General features: G+C 34.1%; 1 protein-coding gene across 25 annotated transcripts in view; it reads right to left on the bottom strand.

The window, feature by feature from the left end:
• Adgrl3 (adhesion G protein-coupled receptor L3) overlaps nucleotides 1–18,393 on the bottom strand; it is a 485,843-nt gene that overhangs the window by 69,180 nt on the left and 398,270 nt on the right. For 16 of the 25 annotated variants that reach the window (XM_031342882.1, XM_031342858.1, XM_031342860.1 and 13 more), the window contains 2 exons: nucleotides 18,105–18,196; nucleotides 2,573–2,599 (listed from right to left, as the gene is read on the bottom strand). In XM_031342882.1, the coding sequence (XP_031198742.1) occupies nucleotides 2,573–2,599; nucleotides 18,105–18,196 (119 nt within the window). The remainder of the gene's footprint in view (nucleotides 1–2,572; nucleotides 2,600–18,104; nucleotides 18,197–18,393) is intronic. The other 9 variants (XM_031342861.1, XM_031342865.1, XM_031342871.1 and 6 more) reach the window with 1 other exon arrangement.

The raw sequence follows: 18,393 nt of genomic DNA, 5'->3' as shown, positions 1-18,393 counted from the left end.
TACCGACACTGAAGAAAAGCTATGGTTGGTCTTACTGACAGAAATGTGAGACAAGTGATGTAAGAGCTTGAAGATTCTGATGGGGACTACAAGTTCAAACTTGAGGGGAGATACGTGGATGAAAATGTTATGAACACAGAAATTCATTTAAGCAAAAGCAGATTCGTGCCATAAATTATTCATGTGTTTGCAATACATATGCAAATGGTATGGATATGTAATTACAGTGGATGGGAAAGGAGAAACGTCTTTAAAGATCCTTTTAGTCTTCACCAGACTACTTAGTACATCTGTTCGAGTGCAACCAATCTTTTAGTGCTTCATCTAATACATTTGTATACTGCTTTTCCCAAAGTTCTTTTCTTTTCTAATAAAATTATTGTATTTGTTAGAAGGGAGAAAAAAAAACACATCTGACTAGAAGCAACCATTATTGGAAACATTTTTTTTGTTTCGTTTTGTTTTGTTTTGTTTTTGAGAAACGATTTCTCTGTGTAGCCCTGACTATCCTGCCACTTGCTCTGTAGACCAGGCTGGCCTTGAAATCTGAGATCTGCCCACTCTGCACTGTGAGGGCTGGGCTTCCTTGCTTGAGCTACCCTCACTCCAGCTGAAGCACGTATTGAAAGGTGATTACGGACAAGTGGAGCAAGCAATCTCGGGATACAGTAGGTTAAAAGACAAAGTTCCACTCTAGTGGTAACAACCTTTCACCTTCGGGTACAATCTGGTAGATCATATTGGCCTAGGTTTTCAAAAGCGGGCCTTTAGTATCTTAATAGACTTAGAATGTCTTCATCTCTTAGATGTCTGCAAACTCAGGGAAGAGGATGAAGCTGAGAATGGGGATGGAGTGGTATGAATGGAGTCATACAGCAGGAAAGGTGAGCAGCCACCTTTACTCCATTTGCTTCATTTCCTCCAAAATGCCATGTTATAATGGTAATAAATTGGTGACAGGAGCTCATACATTTGTGGTCATGTACACATTTACTAGAAACATAAGATAAACTATTCTGATAGACGGGCCTTTAATAACTGGAAATGGAATCCTTTTCAACTTTCCAATAGAATGGAGAACAGGCTGAAAGCATCCAAGATCTCTACACATTCATAGCCCCACCCCTTACTTTCCCAGGATCCCTTCCTTGAAAACAGCAAGTTTACATTTCTTTTCAGCACTCTGTTATCTTTCATCTTTGTTGCCCAAGGGGGAAATATTTGGGGGGATTGATTCTTAACAAAGCAAAGAGGGAAAAATACATAATTTACCATAATCTGAATTTAATTTTTTTTTAAAGATTTGAAGACATGGTCTCAGCGGCGTTTTAAAATGGTTTATAAATATTGTTATTTTTCTTTCACACAATCAGGCATTGTATTTCAAATTTAAATGTCCTCTAAATGAATCAGGTTTGCTGTATAAACCATCAACATTGCTGAATGAAGGAGGTTTGCTCTTGTATTTGGCACATTTGCTTATATGAATTAGAAAACACCTTAAATGTTAATACTTATTTCACAACTGAATTCAAAAATGTAGAAACATACAAACGATAGCTCTCATGTTCTTACAGATATAAGAAAAGGGAAAAATAAATAGAAAGGATCATCACTAAATACAGGAAAAGTATCTACTTAGATTTAGAGACCGAACGATGTCACAAAATACTGAAGTCAGCCATTATCCAGTAGAAAACATAGAATGGATCGAAGGGTTAAATGGTCTAGAACTGCAGTGAGCTCTGATTTCCAAAGAAGAAGATAAGCCAAAGCATGAAGCAGTCAGTGCGATGGAGTCAGGGAATGGAAACAAAGGACTCTTCACCAGAAGAACAAACTGAAAGTCTACAGCAACATGGCCCCCAGGTGGCCAGTCTTAGTCGATTCTTGCAGGACAAATCAGTTTTAAAATTATAAGCAAATACCCAATTGTTACAATCATCCATCCACTTGTTAGACTGGTACAGACTTGTCACTTTGTTTCAAAAATTCCAATGTATGCATAAGCAATGAGAAAATTTATTATGATACAGGTGTCAAATTTCAAAGGGAAAAGTTTGCATATGTAAAATTGAATCTTTAAATGTCCCTTTCCCCCTTTTATAGATAGAGTTAATATAGGTAGTCATTAATACTAATTGTCACTGGGTGGTTTCATGTCCATAGAATTGTTATAAAGGGGCACTACTGAGTCACAACATATTTTAATGTGAACGATAGTGGGACACACAGCAGAACTTTGGATATCTGCAGTGTGGGAGAACATCACTCTTGGAGGAGATGTCCACGAAAGACAAGTCTGTGCCACAGAGAAGTGCTGGTACTGAGGCACTATGATCAAGAGATAGACATCCCATCAATCGAGAGGAGGTGGGGCTCTTTGTCCTTTCTGGCGATACACTTGAGGCATTCTGCATGTACGCTGTATGCCAGTGTCTCCTGCACAGTTTGCTCTTCTGCCTCAATGTGAATGACAGAAGCTCTAGTGGTTACTCAGTACTGATCTGACAGCTGGTTCATGGGACCACACTGATAAATGCAATTTATCAGCCATTCAGGTCATTCTTACTTGATGAAGGGTCTGTTATCCTCATAGCTAAAGAATGCACAGACATAAAGACAAGAACACCAACATTAGCATTTTCTGATAAAGAATTTCCTGTGGAAAAAAATATATTCTCCTGTTTCCTGACCAAAGCCCTTTATTTCCCGCCTCCCTAGAAGGTATCATAACCTTCCCTTTATATCTAGAAGGTAAATCCTAAAATGACCATGAGAACTTAAATACCAGGGAATAAAATCAATTTTACAATACTGCAATATCCCATCTGAGACTCAGCAATTCCATTTTTTCATCATGTGCTCATATTACTTGTGACTTGACAGAGACATTTATTTCTTAGAGATCACATTTCTCTAGAGAATGAGAAATTTTATGAGCAATCTGAAAATAAGGCTTGGGGGCATGCTTAAAATGATAGATGTTATGCCATGTAAAGGTATCTCCTTTTCTATAATATTAGTGGGTAAGATGACTTAATTATGGACAATATGCCTCTAAGAAATTTTAACACAGAGATGATGATTAATCTGAGTTAAATCTGATCACTACAGTCCTTCTTCCCCCTTTCTTCTTGCCAAAAGCAATATATTTTCCTACATTATAAATACACAAATGATGTTCTCAGAAAGGCCCATCTGTGATGAGTTTTGATTAAAGAGAGCCACTCATAAAAACCCACTCTCCAGAATGATGAGATGGTAAATACTGGAATGAGAGCCTCATATGTGAAGCCCGCCTGCCTCAGGTTTACATACATCCCAGGTCAATCGTTTACTGGCTATTTGGTGTCAGGCAGAAGCCAATTAATTTGTGGTGTGTCATTTTGTGCATCTATAAAGTGGTCATAATTAGGATCTAAGTATACTCGGCATTATTGTTGTAAAAAATACATTTTTTTTTTGGTCAGAGCAATAAAGTATTTTTATCATTGCTAGACTGTCTAAAGCTAAACTCAAACAAAATAGAAATTTCTTACCCAAAAGAAAATACTCGATACATAAATATTGAGTAGTTAAATGCCTGAGAAGATGTTTAGGAAGTAATATGATGCAAAGAAAGAGATGCAGCTGAAATAAATCAGTAGATGGAGCAGGGAGTGAATGGATTTGTGTACTCCATCTAGTGAGTGCTAATCAAGACTGGATATTTAAATACATCAAAGCAGAATAAGGATTAAAATTCCATTTCTATGTCAGATCAGGCATAATGCAAATGATCCCAAACCTCACATAGGTAGCAGTATGACACTAGGTAAAACAGTTCTAGAATATTCCATCATCACAGGAAAGTTCTATTGGATAATGCTGAACTAGGACATATTAAGAACATTTTAGGCCAATCAGTATAATTGCAAAGGATATTTAAATTGTGCCATGAAAATGTGAAGATAAAAGAATGTCTAACAGTAGTTTATGTTTGCTATAATGTACCCAGATAGAAAATCATGTATCTTTATATAAGCTCTAAAACACAATGGTAATAATTTATTGTTATATCAATTCTGATTGCATCAGTATATTTTATCTATGATGCCAAGTTCAGGACTAGAGATACATCCTATGCTAATAAACCCAGAATAATGTCAAGCAGATATATGCAAGCACTACTGTTTAGAGCTTCAAGCAAAAACACTTTACAAAACTGAATCGAGGCTTACAAATATTTCAAAAATTAAAATAGCCTGGCCGCAGTATGCCGACTGACACATCACAATTTACCTTTGATATGAAATGTCACAAGAGAAATCAAGGTGGGATATCTATGGCAAGGTAATGCCAGTATCAGCTGTTCCATCAAGCAGAGTCTGCAAAAACCAACTTCCCTCAGTCACGGTGGATGTGTGCTGAGCAGTGTTCACTGGGAGGTGAACAGAATCAAGTGTGGCATTTCTAGGTCTTATGAATTAAGGAACTGGACTGGGGCTCGCTCTACCATTTGTTCTCCCCGTTGACTTGGAGAAAGAGACAATAGAGCCTCAGATACTGATTTAGACAGTGCTTAGTAGTAATGGTGAGCTGATGGAGGACACTTAGGCCACCTGTCCCTAGACTCCCCTGGACAACAGTTCATACCACTGGATATTGGTATACTTTTACAGTGGCTTACCAACAATGTAATTTTTTTTTTTTTTTAGCTTTTGTAATTCTAAGCTCATCTTTAACATATAAATTCATAGTAAAACACAAAACCAAATATTTGTGAGTTTTGTGTTTTACTGTAGCAGGACATAATTAGCATACAATGATTTTAAATCTACAGATCACTGTAAACTGCCTATGTCAATAAGTTCCAGGATTTTAACCAGATATTACATTAGCATAGAGAATTTAAGATTATTATCTCTCTCTAAATCCAAAAGAAACAAGTACCAATGTTACCATCACTTATAACAGCAAAGCTGTATAGACTTTCCACTTCCTTATTTGCATTTTAAGGGATATTTACCAAATAAATTTATAACACCAAACCATTTTCATTGTGGCTTTCTCTCATTGATAAATACTAGTCCCATTGTAGGCTGTGGTTTCATTGCCATTATTTTGAGTTTTTATGACATTATGGATACTATGCTTTACAATGATCTTGGTGGAGATGAACAGATCCTCATGTGCTATCTCTTAATTTATGTTAATTTATGGATATAAATATCAAAAAATACACTATACTATATATAACTTTAAAGACAAATGGAAGATAAACCCTATTTTTAAAAGTTTTTTCCTTTGGGAAAATGTTTTATTTTGTTCTTAGTGATGCTTAAATTTTTATTTAAATAGGGTCATAAAATTTACCCAAAAAGTTGATATTATTGCCAAGATGAGAATGTTTACTTATCTCTGTCGCTTGAAAAGTATGTATGTCCTTGAAAAAAATCACAAGCCACATAAAACGCTACAAAATTATAACTTTGTGAATGCTTAACTGAATGTAAATTTTCAAGAGAAGTTTCTTAATCAAAACAGTAACCTATAAACAAACTTTGTGTGTGTGTGTGTGTGTGTGTGTGTGTGTGTGTGTGTGACTTATAAATAACTCAAAGAATCAATAAAGAAAGATGATGGATAAATACAGACATGAGCAAATCAAAGTAGTTACAAGATACCCTTTCTCTTTGTTCAAGAATTATCGTCTTGCCAAAAATTACTCTGGGCATGCTCCTTTGGGAGAAATTCTACTCAGAAAGTAAAGATATGGCTGAAATAAATTATTTAAAGAGTTAAAAAATATCCCCTGCTATTATAGTTTCCTTTTGGAGACTTATATATCTTTGGAAAGGGCTAAATATTTTTTTTATGCTGGGTAAGGAGAGGTGTGAGGAAAGATGGAGTAATGAGAAACATGTTCAAGAAGTTAATCCTCAAGTGCAAAGATCTGCTCCTTGATAAGTTACTGTAAGTAATGGAAAAGGAGGTATGCAGGCCAACCTGCTAATCCCATCGGCTTGGAGGCCCAGACAGTTTGGAATGTCCCAATCCTCTGGTTAGCTTTTGTGTTGCTTGTGTGAAATGTATGTTTAATGGAGCAAAAGAGCTGTTGTCATCCTGACTAGTCTCTTGACACTTTCAGCTTTAGAATACAGTGGATTTGCTTTCCTGGATAAAAGACTAACTTCAGCAAAGTAATACAAAATTTTCTTTACTTAAATTTTTTGAGTGATTGTAATAGTAGTAATGTGTGAACAAACCTTTTGCATTTTTATATTTATACTACAATAGCACGGAAAGTGCTCGATCAACTGATTATGTATCACAGAAGCCCCAGATTCTCTGTATTTCTTTTTCAATGTGTTTTTTGTTAGTGGGACAGCTCCAGCTGAATTTATACTACTAGAGTTCTATTATTATTTTGTATACTACTGCCAGAAGGTTAAAAAGAAAAGCTATTTACAGTTTAATCTAGAAATCTGAATAAAATAAAGATGATCATTTTTTAATATCCATATATTTAAATCACTAAGCATTAAACACATTAAAAATTCTTAGAAAATATTAAGCATGTATAATATAAATACTGAAACTATTAACAAAAATTATTTTATTTTAACTATAGATTTTATTAGTACTGAATTATTACTGCCAAAAAAGATGTATTCCTGTGGAATTTACCAAGATGAGAACAAAATTAACTATATCAATAAAACAAATAATTTAAAGTGGAATATAAATACTTTTATTCCTGTGGCTTTATGTGATTGTAATAAAATTGAAGATTTAGAAGCAAAACACCCAAACTAAATCTTCAATCTGCAATTATGAAGAACTTAATAAAACAGAATCAATAAATGTCAAATCCATGCCTTAAAATTTTAACCATACTGAAAATCATGTTTTTCTCAATATAAATTTTAAATGACTCCAAACATACAAACATCTACATAAGACTGTTAAATTGATTGTTGTTTTATATCAAACAACTTTTATAATACTCATTTTTATTGTTATAATATTTTATAAAATTTAAAGAATATGACAAAAAATATTGTAGGTATTGAAGAGGGTCTCTGGGAGGAGTTGGGGTACAAGAGGGAAACAAGAATGTGATTTAATTCTATTTACTTAAAATATGTTTTTAGATGTTAACAAATTCAGATAAATAGCAATCACGTAACTTTTCTCAATATAATGCAATAAAACTTAAAAAAAATTTTAACCATAGTATTTCTATAGTTGAGGGGCTGGAAAGATGCTTCAGTGATTAAAAGAACTGGCTGCTCTTCCAGAGGACCAGAGTTCAATTCCTAGCACCCATGTGGCAGCCTACACCTGTCTGACACTCCAGTTCCCAAGGATCTGCTCTTACACAGACATACATGAAGACAAAACATGAAAGTACATAAAATAAAAATAAACAAAATAAATGTTCTACAGTTGAATGTTATTTCAAATTTTATAATTTTATATCAACTAATCAAAAATGATATATATGGAAGAGCCTATAAATACCAAGAAACTAAATATTGAAAAGTGGTTCATGGGTACATCTTATTAGTAGTTAATATTTTCATCTGTAAAATATATAAGCAAATCAATTGATAGGTGACAGGAAAATAGAGTATGAAACTTGGAGTTCTTTTGATAGAAATTAAAAAAAATCATTTATTCCTTCGTGTTATTCCTTATTATTGTTGGCATGTGAAAAACTCTAAGCAAGGAATTCTAAATCAGCCCTCTTGAGTCTGAATGCCTTCTAAGCATGTTTTCAACTACAACCTTGGAATAATAACAGAAATTCCAGCAGCTAACAGTCTTTTATGTCTGAAAATATACCTATCTTCATGGGGCTCCTGTGTGTGTTGAATATAAGAGCCTAGCACATTTCTGCATGTGAATATCTAAGCATTCAAAAAACAACCCAGAAAATTAAATATGAAAGTACAATATAATATTTGCTATTACACAAAATTTTGTGTCCTTATGTTGTTCCCCAGTGGCTTCTAAAAGAAGGCTAGAGAGAAACTGAACACACACACACACACACACACACACACACACACACACACACACACACACACGCAATGCTTTCTCTTCTAAAAATTCAATGGAAATCCAAGGAGGATACAATAATTACTGCACTGACTACTTTTGAGGTTGTTTTATTTTAAGTATTTATATGTAAAGAAGGAAACATCATATAAAATAACTTTTTTATTTTAGACACTAAGTTTAGACCTAGTAAAACTCATGGATTTTCTTATTATAAATTGAAATATAGACATATCCAACTAATGAATGTTCAAAGATAATCTCAGAATTCACTAGCAATGTTTATAAACTATACTGTGGCTCAGTGTTCCCAAGTCTACTTGTGAAGGGATGCTTTCTGTGGGACCAAAAGGGAGACAGGATGCAGGTTCCATGCAGGAAGGTGGTGGTGGTATGCTGAAGTTCAGAATTGACTTCCAAAGAGAATTCAGATAAAATGTGAATTGTGAAACTCAAGAACTAACATTATATACTATAGAAATAAAAAGGAAAACGAGAAAACGGATTTTACTTCTGCTTTAAGAGAATTTTACTCACCCTTGAGCCTTGAGCGGTGTTGGCACACACCTTTAAGCTTGAGCTAAAGAGGAAAAGGCAGGTGGATCTCTGTGGGTTCAAGGCCAGCTTCCTGGTCTACAGAGAAAGGTTCAATTTCTCTTGAAGTTTTTAAGAACATATATAATAGAAGAAAGTGTTGACACTTTACTATAATTATATATATACATATAATATGTATATATATGATGAAGAAAAACTTATAAGAAGAAAATACTAGGTCAAGTCATCTCTTAGTAGTATAAAAAAAAAAAAAAAGGAAATCTAGCAAGAACTGTAACATCTTATCAAAAAGTAAGGAGTCCAGTAGGGAAAAAAGATCTTAATATGTAACTATATATATAGGCATCCGATGAACACTAGGGAGATTTTGGGGGTTTACAGTGAATAATAATAAAATGAGCAATCTTTTATAGCCTTTTCTACAGTTAATCAAGCAATGCACAGTGAATTCAATGAAGTAAAACCAAACCAAAACACACACATAAACATAAAGCAACTAAGAATTGAGTAAGTGCAGTATCAATCACTTTTACAAAGAAAACAGACCAGTTTTCAAATTATATTTTAGATTAAATGATAAATTAATGCCTAATAATGTCACAATTTTAGCTGATGATTTCTCCTTATGTTCCTAGTTTATTTCCTTAATATCATAATTAAATGGCTTGGCTTTAAGTATATATCAATCTCAGCTCTTTTACAGAGAAGAAAGTCTTTGTGCCAGCATTTCAAAATAGCTGGCTTAAAACACCAGCTTCCATGGGCAGATGTGAAGAGTGCTCTAGAATGCCCAATTTAACAGCACATGAACAAAAAAGTGCCAAAGACTTTAATGACAGACCATTAAAAAAAAAAAAACCCACATAACTGTGAGGTGGAAAAACTCAACAGCCATTGGGAGTAAGCCAAGAGATAATGAGATTAGGAAATGTCCAAGTGTAGACCGAGCAGATCAAGACGGCTGCCACCCCACTCTACTGTCCGCACATTTAAATACAAATAGAGTGGATTTTATAGAAATAGCTTTTAGTTTGGGGTCACATATATAGAGAGCACTTTTCAAGTATGGATAGGAAAAATATGATTTGAAAACCAAGTAACATTGCTATTGTAAACCACAATGAAATAAAACGAAAGAGTAAGACAACACAGAGTGTTTAGATCTGCATGTTACTTGTGCTTAGGGGAAGGTATTTACTTCAAATATAGAGGAGCTAATATGTCAGCTTGGGAAGTCATTTGAGGCTATTAATTTGCCAGTCCTAGAAATATTAAATCAATACTGAAAACGAGTCAAGCATCTGTAACCCTAAATACATACATAGAAAGGTCACTGAAATTATGCACTGTGGATCCCAAAGTGAAATTTTAGTCTTACTACTCTAAAGGTTTATACAACATTTACAACTGCAAGTTACTTAGAAAAAAATATTTGTCCCACCAGAAAATGTATTATCTCTGGTCTTCCACATGTCAGCTTTAACAACACACTTAATATCTAAGTTAAAAACCCTAGAGTCACATCCCTTCCTTCTTAATTTTCTATAAAAATTACCTGCAGAGTACGTAAACATAAAACTCCCTTAGGTATTAGGATAAGATCAGTGTATGTTCTGCATGTAGAAGTGCCTGAATCCAATCCTTAGAGTACACATGTGTGTACTGAATAAATTAATGGACAATTAAGACTATAAGTCAAATCTATTTCATTCATTGAGGCATGTAAAATATTTGATTTGATTAATCTGGAGAACAACTGCTGTTTAATTGCAATTATTCTCAGATACTTTTCCTCTTCTTAAAGCCTTACACTTCACTCTATTGGGATGAAAATCACAGTTCTATGAGTAACTAATTTAGATTCAGACTATGAAGCTTTCTAGTCTAGTGGCACACTTCCTGTGAAATATAAAAGCAGTCTGAGTCCAAGGTCTATGTAAAGAACAAAGGAAATGCTAATTTTTACGTTTTCATTATTAAGGAGAAATTTTCCCCTTGGGAAGTTGCTCAGGATTTCTCATACATCCTTAGATAGCCATTGCTGCTCCCATATCTGATATAATCCTAATTATTTGGAGGGGAGAATGAGAAAAATAATTTAATCTCAAGGTATAGTACATAATCTTGTGCTTACAACTATCATCCTTCAAACTGGTTTTCTCAAATGCCAGCTCCCAGCGTATGGAGTGCACTGAATTCATTTATTCATAAAACATGGTTCTCAAGATGATATGGGAATTTTAATGCATTTTAAACAAAATGCTTCCCCAAAGAGACCATCCTTTAATACTTCAGAGCACTTAAAATTATAGCCTGAAAATGCAGGACGTGAAGAGATTGGCAGTCTCACTGAGTACAAGGCTTTGTGAATCTGAGACTGATTCTCAGCTTTTAAATGCTGGAATCAAGGTAATCAGTAAACGGCTAAGTAGTGCTTGCAGAATGTTGTAAATAGCTGGAACTGAATCCAGTTGTCAAACACACCACAGAGCTCTGGTGCTGTTTGGACTGTATTACTTGACTTCAGTCATTTCCCATAATACAAGGCCTATTCTATACATTAAGAAAATAAGAGTACAACTGGAAAAAATGGCAAACCAGGTGCATGAATAGAATTACCTTAATGAGTATTTTTCATACAATAAATAATATAAAAACTATTATTGATTCTGATTCTAAGCATGCATGCATTAATCATATGTATTAGAAAAACATTTGTTTAAAAAGGCTAACAAACATATGTGGTGGTTTGCATAACAATGCCCCTCATAGACTCATATATTTGAATACTTGATCCTTAGTTGGTAGAACTATTTGGGAAGGATTAGGAAGTGTGGAAGAAGTGTGCCATAGAAGTGGGCTTTGATGAGTCAAAATATTTTGATCATTGCTGTTCTCTCTCTCTCTCTCTCTCTCTCTCTCTCTCTCTCTCTTTCTCTCTCTCTCTCTCTGTCTCCCTTCCTCCCCTTTTCCATTTCCTTTCCTTTCCTTTCCTTTGGTTTCCAGGTAGGTCTTTGTGAGTTTGAGGCCAGTTTGGTCTACACAAATATACAAAGACTTTGAGGCTAGCCAGACCTACACAGTGAGACCATGGAGAGAGAGAGACAGAGACACAGAGACACAGAGACAGACAGAGAGAATATCCTAAAATATTTAACATACTCTGAAAATGTGAAGTTTATGAACATTTTATTAACTCTGACTCTGTAATGGATTTATGCTCTCATAAAGTTCAGACTCTTTTCATATTATTGCTGTGACAGTAGTATTAAAAATGAGATAATTTTGAAAAGTAGACTATATTTATATGTATGCTATATATACATAAATATTAATATGAAGGAAAATATAAGCAATAAAATCTTCCTGTGAAATTGTTTTATTTTTCAAGCTTATGGCAATTTCCCTTCCTTTTTATTGAATCTAATCACTCTTGATTCCATAAAGTATTAATAGGCTACTGATAAAGCTGAATATAACTATGACTTAATTATTTCTATCAACATTTACAAACATATAGCTCAAATAAAGCTTAGCATTTTGGAAACTGCAGTTATTTCAGGTATTGTTAACCATTTTCTTTTGCCCTGAAGTTTTCAGATGCTTTCTTAGGCTCCTTTACACACGACAGGTGTGAAAGCTTGCCAAGGACACATTATTTTTACCCTTTACAATGACACAACTTGCTATTTATTAATCAAATGTGCATTTCACCCTTGGAATTTTTTCTTTTCTTCAAAAAAAGGGCTAAGTTTGTCTTTTAAAAAGAGTATCATATGATGCATAATTTTAATGACACCATATGGTGAATAAAGGCACACAGATACTAATGAGATTCTGATAGAAACTAAGCCCAGCTTCACTGTGGAAAATTCAAAGACTCAGAGGAAGCAGTGTATTTCCACCCAGAGTTGGTAACATTAAGTAATCAAAACATGACAGGCCTGGCACTGCAAGTCTGCAGTTGGAGCAAATCAGGAGACCAAGCCACAGGATCACATGAATCCATCAGTTTCCATCTAACCCAGGTGAGACCTTACCTCCAGGGTTTTTTCTTTAAAAAAAAAAAAACCCATAATATTCTACAATTGTGCCAAATACATGATGTGGTATTTTACACATACAATTAGCATTAATTATACAAAAGTCTATAAAATATATGTACTTATTTTGTAATCAGAGAAAAAACTGACTGCAAATGGTTGGAATAACTTGACAAGGACAAAGAGTTGATCATCCCAGGACTGAAGACATGCATCTAAACTAGATTGACAGTTGAGTAGTTTATTAATACCCACACTAACAACTAGGAATGAAGAAGGGAAAACTAAATGAATCCTATTAGCACTTAGTTGGATAACTTAAACTAACTAGGAATGGGTGAAGACAGAGGCTTGTGTATGGAAACCTGCCCATGGCCAAAAGGAAAGCAATAGATACGAGGGAGACAAAGAAGTTTAGTTACCTTATTTCTTCCAAATAAACACAAAACTTTTATTATTTCCTTTTATTCTTCAAAAAAAACTTGTAATGTTACTTAATAAAAATATTTTAGAAATTTTATTTTTGTAATAGAAATTAGGTGATTAAAGAAACTGATAATTTTTATTTTGAGGGAAGTCATTGAATATTCTAAAGACTCCTCACAAAGTAAACCTTTCTATTCATCAGCCATACCGCAAGTTAATTTGGGCTGACAAAAATTCAAGAATAAGCTATATATATCAAATTGCTTTTAATTGCATTAGACTTTTGCTATGATTACAGTGGGCTCAAAATACAGTAAGAAATCAAACAGAAAATTCAAATGATTGAAATTACTTCTTTCTTGTAACAACCTACTTTGATGAAGAGACAAATGAGAAATAATAAGCATGTTGATGTGTACTATTTAAGTTAATTACTTCCCAAGTATGCCTGAGAATTAGCATCCTACATTTTCTCTGTTATTAGGTGAACTACATTATGTCATGCTATTGTTTGTTTTTTTTCACAGTATATCATTAATACTGTAATAAACTAGACAAATAAGTGTTTGCTAATCTTAAAGAAGCTTATTATGAGAACCCTGGGGTTAACTTTGAAATTGAAGAATAATACAACATATTTTTTAAAGGGGAAATAATATTTAAATTATATGTGGTAATAGGAGTCAGCCTAGCATGGAACAAGGAGAAGAAAGTAAGCAGAGGGGAAAGCTCGAGGGCATCGAGGGCATCGAGGGCATCGAGGGCATCGAGGGCATCGAGCACTCACCTAAATTGGACTGAGGGGCTCATGACAAAGAAGGATAATAGGCAGAGGAGGTGGGCAAAATCAGCAAGGCTTAACCAGCTTGGACTAGGAGTTTAAAGTTAAAAGTATTGGGACCCTCTGGAGAGTTTTATTCCGACTGTTACTTTACATGATTGAACTAACATTTTCAAGGCTCCTCCCTCCACATGGTGGCAAAACCAACCAAGACTAATATGATAAAAGAAGAAACAAGTTAATCAAGCCATATCTGAAAGTCTGCAAAAGACAAAAGTGATTAAAAGAAATGCTGGGCATGAGATAGAATGAGGAGGAAACACATATTCAATAACATGTATGTATATGTGTGTGTATAAAGTGCAAACGTGAAAAATCACTTCTATTACAAATAAAATATATTAATTAAGTGATTTCTGTTATAATTTCCAGAGGTAATAAAAAGAGTAGTGATTAGCTAAAAAACCTAATAAGAAAGATAAAATGGGATGCAAATTAGTGTTGTTAATCAAAGGAAGGATGAAAAGAGGAACCAGGTAAAGTACAAAAACTACAACAAAATGAAACTAATATAATGAACCCATGACATCAATAGCTACATTAAGTGTAAATGAAATAAATATTCTAACTAAAACATTTAGATTTATGATACCAAATTTTAAAAAGAGATCTAAGTATGTGCATAAAAATCTGAGAAAGAATCCTTAGTGAGAAAACAAGTGCCTTATAAAAAAGTGCATTAGAAAAAAAATGCATTAAATGCAAAGTTATCATGTTTAAAAACTCTTGGATGTAATAATCTGGAAATTGCTTCTAGGATTTCAGTCCCTCATAGAGGAATAGGTTTGAAATTACCTGCATAGTGTGGTTGTTATAAGACATGATTTAAAATGTAAAACACAACATAAGGGACAATTGAAAATGATCAATAATTGTGGAGAGTCTTTTAGGGTACTGCTTGGCAGGAATTCCACACCGACCAAGGACAAGGAAATAGGCTTCAGGCAGGAATCTGACATTAGGGCATGACAAAGAAGTTAAGTTCAGGCAGGGATCTGACATTGGCCAAGGACAGGGAAGTAAGAATCTGATTTTAGGGTAGAACAAAAGAAGTAGGCTTCAGGCAAGATTTGGGTTTGGGCAAGGAAGTGGGCTCAAGTATTTTGGTCCTTATGACAAGCCCATTTAAGCAACTGTCAGGGGATTAATCAAGGGACTTTGCTTAATGCCTTGCTAGTTCCTTACTGTACTGCTTGCCCTTAATACTTGCATGTAATTAAAATGGTATAAAAGCAGATTGGAAAAATTAAATTTGCCTTCAGTCTCAGAATTGGCTGGGGTCATGCTACAATGTTGTCTAATTGTCTTTTTTCTTTTTAATCCTCACTCCTGCGCTGGAGAACCTGTTGACTGACTGAGCAGGCTTGCTCAAATAATGCTTTATTCTTGACAGTTTTTTTTTTTTTTTGTCACAAAACAAACCTTGCAGTTTCCAATGACCCTTTAGATTTAAAGTAGCCACACAAGATGTCTTATGTTTAGTGTTAATGAAAGAAAATGTTCTCTACACTTGTATTTTAAATACATTTTCTCCAGACTTTGAAAAATGCTAAAGAATCTTTTCTTGAGAAAGATTTATTTTTCTCCCATATACTCTCTTGATCTGTAAAAGATCATGTTTCTTTGTAGAAGTGTGAATGCAAATTTCTCAATGTATTAGTCTATTTTGTTTCCATCAGCACATGATATTACATCAAATGTTACTTCCTCCATTCTGTCACAGTGGGCAAAGTGTAGCCTTCCTGGCTTCTATTAGCACAACAGAAGATTGTTCTTTTTGAACTGTAAGGTGCTAACGGGTTCTATCATTGCTCTGATGTGATTCCTGGGAATTCCTCAGTTACTAAGTCATAATGACTCCCTATTTCCTTTCTTGCATTCTTGAACAATTGCTGAGCCATAGTCACAGTCTATTCCAAATCGCCAAGCACAGCATTTTAAACACTTAGTCTTCCCTTATTGAGGTTTGAGAGGGCATCATCAAAAGATTTACATTCCTATGCACATCTGATGGTCAGGAATGAGTCACCATTCATCATACAATTGCAAGGAAGGTATCATGACTCAGTAAAGTTAGATACACTTCAATGACTAACCCTGTAAGCAGTTTAGACAGAAAGCAAATCAAGATATTCCGATATATGACTTCATCTTGCTTTCTATTATAAAACTTAATGGGAACTATGCCATTAAAGATAATTATTGGCTTTGATATGTTTAACTGTTCTTCTAAACAACACTTGTCATCCAAACTACCTAGAAAAATATATTATATTTTACAATATATGTCAGTCAGTACTAAAAAGAAGTAATAAAGCTAAAGAAATTTTACAATGCACTAAAAGGTTCTAAAACCACTTTAAAATTAAAGATTGCATTGATTTTTAACCTTTCAGATGAAATAAAAACCATTTTATTTATTTATTTTTTTGCCCATGGTACATTAAAAATTGCCTAGATAATGTTTACAGTATAAAATAAAAAGTATGGAGTCATAACTTATAGTGACCTGCATAAAGTATGCAATGATTCACCAAAAATTAACTGTTAAATGTCAATAATCATGGTCAATAATATCTTAGTATACTGTGATATTTTGAGACTCCAGTCATGGCAACTGTGTCTGGCACCAGATATAGAAAGGTGGGCCATGAGAGACATGACAGTTCTCTAACATAGTTCAAGAAGGATGGCTGGAGCACATGGAAGTTACATGTGCTCCCTTGAACGTCCTTAATGCACAGTCATTTAAAGAGAATCATTTATCCAAGTTGACACACAACATAGGCAAGCCACCTGAAAATGTAATTTAGCATAGGTGTAGATAAGTGTGTGAGAAAGACTAATGTGTGTCTTAATGTTAATATCTTTTTCAAATATCAAGATCATTAAGTAAATTAAAATAAAATTTGTGCATAGCAAGAAATCCAGAGAGTTTTCAGAAAATAAAATTTAGCATTTTTCTGTATCTTCATTGTAGGTTAACATGAAATATGAATATTTTATAGTTCTGGATATTTATAATTGTCTGAAAATAAAAATATAAAAAGTTTATAATCAATATATTTTTAAAGTGAAAGGATAATTGAGTGGAAAATGTTCTGGAGAGATTTATCTCCTAGGAAAAAGTGTGTTTCAAAGGTAAGAACATATTTTATTAAAAATAACAAAAACAAAAACAAAAAAACGGAGGCTCAGAATCACAAAGAGGAAAGTCTAAATCCAATATGCTCTGAAATCCAATTATAATGATCAAAAGTTTCAAATTTTTGATCTCTAGACTTTAGACAATTTCAAGTTTCAAATTTCAGATTAGAAATTCTCATCAAACTATATACAAATTCTGTATAAACATTCTCAAATCTGAAATACTTAAAACTTTTTGGACCTGGGCATTCTGGAAAAGACATGCTCAACCTTTGCTTATGAACTGGAGGGAAGCTCACGTCCCTTTTCAGAGGGATTACAGGACAGCTATAAGCAACAGCAACAACATGAATACTCAGAATCAGCATTTCAGGATTGTTTTACAGAAGTGTAACCGTAAGTACTATCAGTTCTTATACATTAGCAGATGCAATTGCAGGTACCATCACTGCAGAAGCCATTACAGCAGGTACCATCATTTCAGGTACCATCACTATAGCAACCATCATCATTGCAGGTACCATCACTGCAGTAGTCATTGCTGCAGGAACCATCTCTGCAGGTAACATCATTGTAGGTACCATCACTGTAGATACCATTGCTGCAGCTACCATATTTGCAGGCACCATCACTGCAGGAGCTATAGCTGCAGGAGCCATCACTACAGGTCCCTTGGCAGGCAACTTAGCTCTGAAGAACAGAGTACAGTGTGAGAGATTTCATATAGTTACCACACCACATGGCAGTGTCTGTTTTCATTTATGAATGCTGTACTTATTTAAAAGACATAGTGAATGAAGGCATTAAAAGCACATTTATAAATTACAGATTGCAGGGAAAAGTAGGTTTGGAAGGAGGGTTTCATTATGTTGATTATATGCTGGTCAATTTACCTCAACTAACAATAAATAACCTTCCTCAACAAAACCAATACATTGAACTTTGACATCATTTTGTCATGTAATTTTTGACAATATAACCTATCAACCATAAACAATTTTAAGGTACAATCTATAAGAACAAAACTAAGAATCACTTACTTGATATTGTCAAGACAGCCTGATTCAGGTTTCAGTATGGCAGTGTGGTGAAACATTTTGTATAAAGCAATCCCAAGGAAGATTACATTCAGCTGAAATACAAAAGGTAGTGTTTTGTAGATAACCATGGTAGAAAAAAAGCAAGGCCATTCCCTGTAATACATGAATTGTGGGAAATTAGTTCTCAGTAGACTCTCGGAGAAATTGGATCACAGGTGACTGTCTGATGCCTTAGCAAAGGCAAGAAGCCAGCTTTGGAGGTTGTGATACCACAGTTACAAAACATGAC

Source organism: Mastomys coucha, unplaced genomic scaffold (genome assembly GCF_008632895.1).
Source record: "Mastomys coucha isolate ucsf_1 unplaced genomic scaffold, UCSF_Mcou_1 pScaffold22, whole genome shotgun sequence".
Taxonomy (NCBI): domain Eukaryota; kingdom Metazoa; phylum Chordata; class Mammalia; order Rodentia; family Muridae; genus Mastomys; species Mastomys coucha.
Note: the sequence above shows the minus strand (reverse complement) of the source record. Positions and strands in the feature narration are given on the sequence as shown.